General features: G+C 42.6%; 1 protein-coding gene across 1 annotated transcript; it reads right to left on the reverse strand.

Moving 5' to 3' along the window:
- Positions 1 to 5,938: 5,938 nt before the first annotated feature.
- On the reverse strand, positions 5,939 to 6,916 carry LOC137378454 (melanocortin receptor 3-like). Its single transcript, XM_068048786.1, has one exon. It carries the CDS (start codon positions 6,914 to 6,916, stop codon positions 5,939 to 5,941), a length of 978 nt encoding a protein of 325 aa, XP_067904887.1.
- Between the last annotated feature and the right edge of the window lie 1,578 nt (positions 6,917 to 8,494).

Consider the following 8,494-nt stretch of genomic DNA (forward strand, 5'->3'; position numbering starts at 1 on the left):
AGTAGCCATTATTTATGTGTGAATATTGATGCCATCAGCCTCCCTGGCTGCCACCTCCCAAGAGAAGAGTTCCTGCTGCATTGCTGGCTGAACTTCCTTCTGCATGCACCATCTCCCATCCCCACCCCTTACCCTTCCCCCCATCTATTTTGTTACCAACATTGCATTGTTCCACCTATCCAATATTGCCTGCTTCACTTCTATCATTCCCTTACCGTTGATCTTATAGGCTTGAGCCTTTGCTTTACTCAACCTCTTCCAGCCAGCCTCACCTTGCACAAGTAGCAAATCATTCAGGTTGCTGTAATACGCCACTTCTCACTAATCCCTATCAGCCTTGACTTTTCCCAGGTTCCACTGCATCTACTTCCCCCAGCAAATTGATTTCAAGATCCTCATACACACTTATAAATGTCTCCATGTCCTCATCCAACTCCATCTCGCCAATCTCTTCTGGCTGTCTGTTCAGTACACTCCTCAGACATTATGGGCTGAATTTTTGGGTCCCATCAGGGGTGGGAACGGAGATGGATGGGGCCTGAAAATACCGGTGCCAACTGGTTTCCTGATGCCATTCCCAGTGCCAGCCATTTTTTGCGGAACGGGTTTGGAGTTGGTGGGGCTACCCACCGGTAGCCGATTAGGCACATTAAGGGCTTCAATAAGGGCCAATTAAAGGAGGCTGACTGGAATTTTCCAGTTTTCTGCACTGATGGGGGGCAGTTTAGGTGTCTGGAGGTGGGCACCTGGCAGCAGGCCAGGAGGCCAGCACTCCAGTTAGGGTTAGAGGCCCCCTCTGCCTCCCTAGGAGTGAGAGCAGCCTCAGGCCACCCTATGGAGGGATTACCCGCACCTCCACCACACCACTGCCTGGCTGCAACAACCACTTTTTATTAAAGTTTTAAAATAGTTGGTGAGAGGGTGCCTCCATGTTGAAATGCCCTCTCTGTTACCTATCTGCCATCACAGTCTCCTGCTCCTCAAAAGCCAGAAGGCTTCTGATTGGCCCTCCAGCTAAGAGAGCTCACCCGCTGCCTTTAATTGGACAGGGAATTGGACACCATGCCCATGAAGAGGGCGCCTCTGTGAAAATACCAATGAGTGACTACTTCCCGCCAGCCCCCCTCCCCCTCCCCAAAACAAAAAGCTGGGTTTGGGACCCGGAAACAGTTTTGACTTTTGTCTCCCACCCCCGTAGGGAAAACACAGACCCAGGTTATGCTTTCTTCTCTGCTCCACCATTGCTTGGTGCTCTTTTCAGCCCTACTCACTGAAATTTCCTCTCAATTCTTCTCCTTTATATCCTTCTCTGCAACTGTGCCTCTTCTCCCCCGAGCCCAAGCCCATATTTTCCCTCCTGCATGGTGCCCATTGTTTTCCTCCTCTTGGAAACTTCTTCAAGATGTCTTTCTGTTTGTGAGGAGCACTGAATGTGGCAGGTTATTGAGTAGTGAGGCACATCCAAATCGAATCTAATTTTGTCTCCACCATTCACAAGAGCACATTTTCAGCAAATGTCACTGGATGGAGATCATGAGCATGGATCCTGGTTAGTTTTTAACCATCTAACCCAAGGACACAGCATCCAAGCTATTGCCACAGCTCAGACTCATTAATTCATGAGAACTGTGTGGATTGAAATAGACTTATTGGTCTAATTGCTCAGCTATTCACTGGATAAACTCTGTCATCAGAAATGGCTTGAAAATAATTTTCTTCTATTTAGCACCGCAGCCTCACAGCTCCAGCGACCCGGGTTCAATTCTGGGTACTGCCTGTGTGGAGTTTGCAAGTTCTCCCAGTGTCTGCGTGGGTTTTCTCCGGGTGCTCCGTTTTCCTCCCACAAGCCAAAAGACTTACAGGTTGGTAGGTAAATTGGCCATTATAAATTGCCCCTAGTATAGGTAGGTGGTAGGGAAATATCGGGACAGGTGGGAATGTGGTAAGAATATGGAATTAGTGTAGGGTTAGTATAAATGGGTGGTTGATGGTCGGCACAGACTCGGTGGGCCGAAGGGCCTGTTTCAGTGCTGTATCTCTAAACTAAAACTAAATCTTAATTTGTTCATAGAATTTGGGACAGAGTGCAATGGAGAAGAGATCCATTACTTTTATGGGTGCTAAGGACATTGCTGCATATGATAGTGGTAGCAGAAAGCGTACTATAATCCTTGCTATTATTGAATGCTAGCTGGCTAAAATAAGTTAATAATGTCATTATCTGTCTTCATATTCAATGAGCTACAAGTAGCAGAATTAAATCACTGATACTAAATGAGAACACATCACTTCCACATTAATAACTGCACCATGCCTAAAAATGTACCTAACAATTTTATCTGTGAGCTTGAAGTACACCAGATCCACCAAGAAAATACTGATGCACAAATTCTAGATTTCGGAATTGTGCAGTTCCATGCTTTTATACATTTCCAAAATACATAAACAGACAATAAGAAATATGCTGTTTACAAAATACAGAACACGATTCCCAGATTTTCCAGAGATTTCCAGCTCCAAGAAGCTTCAAGTAAGCTACATGCACTTATTTAGATTCCCGTGTCACAGATCGTCATATCCAGTTCATATTTCCTGATTAAAACTTTTAACTAGACAAAAGGTGAACAAAATATGCAGTTTAATTACATCAGCAATCAAATGCAGACTGAATACTTATTTGGTTTCAACTGGTTGCCAAATACATTGTTAAACACTTAAATATGTGAACATATTAGATACAAAGACCAAACACAACAACCAAATAGTAACAGAATCACCACAGGCAGCTTCAGATACAAAGGCATATGCTTTAAAAAGGCATTATTTTCCAGGTAAAAGAAGCAGGAGTGAGTGAGTTACAGTTCAATGGTAAAACTATCTTAGAATAATAGAATACATCACAGCTACGTACAGCATCTTATTTTACATTGAACTTGCTGATGCTCAGCTAGTAACTGGACTTCTTGGTATAGATTAGAGCCATATGGGACAGAACATTTCAAACTCTAGGCTCTGCTGGCTTGGCTGAATTCAGGCTGCCCAATATCCTTATTGGAAAGGACACGTGTGGACTTATCTTAAGAATATGATCAGGCTTTGTCTTTCCTCCCCCATCAATATCATCAAGTACCCTGCTGATATTTACCACTCAGGCTTAAAGCAAGAAGGTTGATCATTAAAGTGGGATATTGATGGTGCCTCAAAAACCAAACATTAGCTTCAGAACAGGAAGGGAGAAGACTGGAAAAGTGAGGTCAAGTATTGGGCAGAAAATGTTTGCATTTAGTATTTTCACCCTATTGTGTGGTATTTATTACATTGTTAGAAGATTACAAGTTAACTTTTTATTTTGTATGTTGCCAAATGCTTAAAAAAGCCATCAATTATATGGATAAAATAGTGTAACATAATTAAAGGCAAAGTGTCAAGTATTTGCAGTTAATGCATAATAAACTTCCTGAGAAACCGTTAATGAGAAACCTTTAACACTTTCAGTATAAATTTGTTCAATCTAGCTGGCTTTTTCGTCATAGAAGACAATTCATTAATTTTTTTCTCCTATTAGGTATTTGATGTAATTAATTAAATTGATCCAGGCCCGCTAGTTCTCCATGCCTTGTAAGTAGTTAGTTAATGTGTTTACCATGCAAGACCTGCTCAGTAAGAGCACACTCAGTAACAGCGTGAACACGACAGTCGTCACTGTGCACGAAATTTAGCTTATTCAACTTCATAGATCGTTTTGGGCAACTGCAATTGGGACGGGAACACTGACCAGATTTTATGAATGCACCTCTGAGTTAGGTGCTACACTATTGCTTTTGAAATGCAAACTCTATCAGAGGTTGGCTTACAGTGGGGCTCTTAACTCGGCATTTAATTTTACTGAAAATAATCTTAAAGACATATATTTGGAACATTACCAATACACAAGATGCGGCTTCAATCAAGTACTCAAAATGTGGATTCACAAATAATTCAATACAGTTTGGCAAAAGCATCAGGCCTAGAGCTTCCTCAATCAGGGTGACCTGGAAATTACACGTAAAAATATGTCCATTCTACCAATGGGCATAAATCAGCTGAAAGAGCTGAACTCAGACCACATATTTCTTCTTCAAGTATGAAAATGATAGTTTCAACAACTCATTTTGTCATCATTCATGCACATCAGGCGTAGCATGTTTAAGAGTGCATCATAGAAGCTTTTCAGTTTCAAATGTGACTAATATTTATGCCATAAAAATAAATTTAATGAAACAGATAATACAGATCAGGTCTCGGTGAGGATTTAAAAAAAAACTCACAAAATTACAATGAAACATCAGAAGAACAGGCTGAATTTTATTCTGGCGATGAGGGTCCTGGCGGCGGCCCACAAGTTTGGAGAGACCCCACCTTGGCCCTGCATTGGACCCCCATTGCAATTTCATAGTGGGCAGGCAATTAACTGCCCGCTGTCAGGTACACCGTCATTCTAAGGGACAAGCTCCTGCCTTGAGAGCTGCCGGCCAATCTGAGGGCCCTGCATTATGGAGTAGAAGATTGATGAGGACCCCAGGACAGGTGGGTCGGGTCAGAGTCACTGAGGCCAATCAGGAAGACCCCAGCGACAGAGTTGGGGGATCTTAGTAAGGATGGGGGGAGGTCTTCCTGGGGTGGGATGGACAGCCATCGTCACCTGGGGGGTGGGGGGGTCCCTCCGGGGGCCCTGGATTTCCCCCAAAGGTGGGACCACCCCCCAATCTCACTAGGAGGCTGCAGCCCTTCTGCCTTCCATTAAATTGAAGTGGAGGTGGGATGAGGCCCTTAAGTAACCATTAATTGGCCATCTAAGGGCCTCAGTTGCTCTGTGGCCTTCCCTGCCTCAAGATAAATTGGAAGGCAACAGGAAGGCAATTTTATGGGCATCCCCACCTCTATTCCCGTCCCTAGGGGGCCCATAAAATTCAGCCCAACGACTTTGTTTCCTGCTGCGCCTGCAAATTTGGTCGCGATTTGAAATGAATTTGTGAGCAAGTGCAATTGCAGGAAAGACATGCATAAGCCTCTGTAAGTTGGGAACAAGTGATGTGTTCAGGCTGCAGGATCAATAGACAATCGCAAAAGATCAAAAAGCTTTGGGCATATTTTGCTGTTGCGTGAGTAGCTCACTTCTGTCCAAAATTCTGCGATCCTTTCGTCTACATATTTGCGTGTGTGTGAGTCTAGACGCAAATACACAGGAAATTCCAGGACTCAGTATGCAAATCAACTATAGATATATCCTGTTACAATCGGTATGATTTAACAGAAATCTTAGAAAATGGAAAACTAAACAATCTAGAAAATTGCAGTCTTGTACTGCTTGAGCACACACTGAGTATTAACATGAGACAGTAGCTTTATTCAGACTCCAAAAGTTAGGGCAACATGAATGAAAAAAGATAGGCTAGAAATGACCATTGGCATAACCAAATGGCATCCTTTATTTGTAATTTCAGCTGAAGTCTTGCCTATTAAAAATAAACAGAGTAATGCTTCCTGATCAGTAGCAAACATTGGAATGGCAAACAAGCACATCAAGCCCTTGTCTACTAATTATCATCCTAGCCTATCTTATATCTAAGTTTATAAATGTTAACAATGACATAGCAATCAAATCTGGCTTTGCATTTTTGTAGCATAAGTACATAGTTTGCAATTTATGTATTTTCTAATTTAATGCATCACAAGAGATTAAATTCAGCATTTTGTACAGTCTCCATAAAATCTGTAATCACAATTCGCAGTGCACATTTGCTGATGACTGTTTCAGGACATCCTTCATCCAAAGCTCTGTCCAAATGTTTTCTTTTCACATCGTTGCAGCATGAGGTTGTCTGAAGTGAGCTAAACACTGCTCAGGTAACTCAAACAGAGTTTGACTTGTCACTGTAATGCGAAGCTGATGAAGTTACTATTTGCAACGCAAGCTGAGATTCACACAATAACAGTAAATGATCTCTTTGAAGGTCTTGCGCATCTCCTGACTCCGAAAGGCATAAATCATGGGGTCAATGACTGAATTGCACATAATGAGAATCAGATATGTGTTAAAATGTGATGTGTAACAAATGCAGTATGGATTTTTAGGACATGAGATGATGAGGATCAGGTGAAGAAAAAAGGGAGCCCAACAGACGATAAAGATCCCAAGGAGGATGGTGATAGTAATGGCCCCTTTCATGCATGTTCTCTGGCGGACAATGCCATTGACTGGGAGCGTGGCGATTCTTTTAATATGTAGACGAGCAAGCATGAACATGTGGACATAAAGGGTGGTCATGAGGAAAAGCATGGTGAAGAACATGGTGATAAGACAAATGATGACGGTTTTGCTGTCTGAATAAATGATGAAGACAATGCCACAGAAAATACAAGCAATCCAGATAATTATGATTAAAATTAAAGCCCGTTTTACTGTCATAATGCTGTGGTAGCGCAAAGCATAGAAGATAGTGATGTACCTGTCAATGGCAATAACCAACAAATTGCATATGGATGCCACAAGGGAAATACAGATCATTGAGTCAAAAACATTGTCCATTTGCTGAATGAACTGGTCATTTGCCACTAAGTAGCCATTGTTCAAAAACCCCATCACGATCGTCTCCAAGGCATTAGATACACTTACCAGCATGTCTGCCACTGCTAAACTACAGAGGAAAAAATACATGGGAGAATGGAGATTTTTGTTCTTAAGAATTGCTAGGATAACCAAGATGTTTTCCAGGAGGCTGATGATTCCCAGAGTCAGAAACACTTCAGATTTAATTGGGACCTGCTCGCAGAAGCCTGTGCTGCTCATGTTGCTCAGTACACTGCTTTCATCCAGATCTTCTGTGCTGTTCATTATCGGCAGTTGCAAGTAGAATATAGAATGGGTGGAATTCATTGTGACAACAGTCAACTTCTGTCGTCAGAAGCAAAGCCTAAATAAAAGAAGTGACTTTTGCAGCATTGGCAAGTTCCATTAATTCATAGTGCAAAAGCTTGAAAACAGCATATAATTCTTCAGCCTGCTGACTTTGGTCAGTAGTTATCGAGCTCCTTTCAGCACACAGCAATTCTTTCTGTTGCTGGTTTTAAGGAACACCAGGACTGAGAGTTCCCAACTTATTTTCTTTCTTTCTATTTAAGTGAATGGAGCCTTGCTTTATTCTCTGAGCTGCACTAGCTGATGGTTCAATGTATTTATAGTCCACTGGCAGACAGCAGCTCCTCCCTATTCTTTAGGGACTTAAAATGACCATTTAAAGTGCTGGGCTAGGGCTGATTGACAGTGAATTACTGCTAAACTATCGTAATAAGGTACAGTCTTCAAACCTTTCAAAATGCCAGTATCATAGTTTCTTGGTGCCCCCTTGTGTTACTTCTGATCACATATCTACAAAACAAGCTACAAATTAAAACAGTGAATCACAGCATGATAAATACAACCAACCTCTAATGAAAATCTGGTGTATGCCACTGATTGAAATTGTTAAAATCGTTAATTACAGTGTAAATTATTACTTGCATCTCAGCATTGTTAGTGCTAGACATTTAAAAGATGCTGGCATTGTAAAAAAAGAGGCAAGACTGGGGCTAGTGAGGTCCAAGTATTCCTTGTGAGGCCCATGGGAGCACTCCTGCTAAACCTGGCCTAGAAGGAATCCTCAGTGAAGTTAAATAAAAATACTTATCTTGGCCTTTTCTGGCCCTCCCATGGTCTGTCTTTTGGGTGTGGCTCCATGTGCACCTCCCAATTTCCTGAATGACGTGGCCCATTTTGAGGTGAGTTACAGGCTGGCGGAGGAGACTGTGGCACAAACCCTTGCTTATTATTTTAACAACCCACCCACCCTGCTTGGGCTAGGTGAACTGGATTATAATCTATTCCCAGGAGTTGGAACATTGATTAATTTTTGTCCATTGTAGGTGCCTAACTGTCTCTCTGGATGAAAATAGCTAACTCAAAACCCAGGAATCAATCTTTATTTAATTTAGAGATACAGCACTGAAACAGGCCCTTCGGCCCACCGAGTCTGTGCCGACCATCAACCACCCATTTATACTAATCCTACATTAATCCCATATTCCTACCACATCCCCACCTTCCCTCAATTCCCCTACAACCTACCTATACTAGGGGAAATTTATAATGGCCAATTTACCTATAAACCTGCAAGACTTTGGCTGTGGGAGGAAACCAGAGCACCCGGCGAAAACCTACACGGTCACAGGGAGAACTTGCAAACTCCACACAGGCAGTACCCAGAATCAAACCCAGGTCACTGGAGCTGTGAGGCTGTGGTGCTAATCACTGCGCCACTGTGCTGCCTGGGTTTTCGCCGGGTGCTCCGGTTTCCTCCCACAGCCAAAGACTTGCAGGTTGATAGGTAAATTGGCCATTATGAATTGCCCCTAGTATAGGTAGGTGGCAGGGGAATTGAGGGAAGGTGGGGATGTGAGAGGGTAATGGGACTAATGT

The sequence above is a fragment of the Heterodontus francisci genome, chromosome 16 (genome assembly GCF_036365525.1).
Source record: "Heterodontus francisci isolate sHetFra1 chromosome 16, sHetFra1.hap1, whole genome shotgun sequence".
In the NCBI taxonomy this organism is placed as follows: Eukaryota; Metazoa; Chordata; class Chondrichthyes; order Heterodontiformes; family Heterodontidae; genus Heterodontus; species Heterodontus francisci.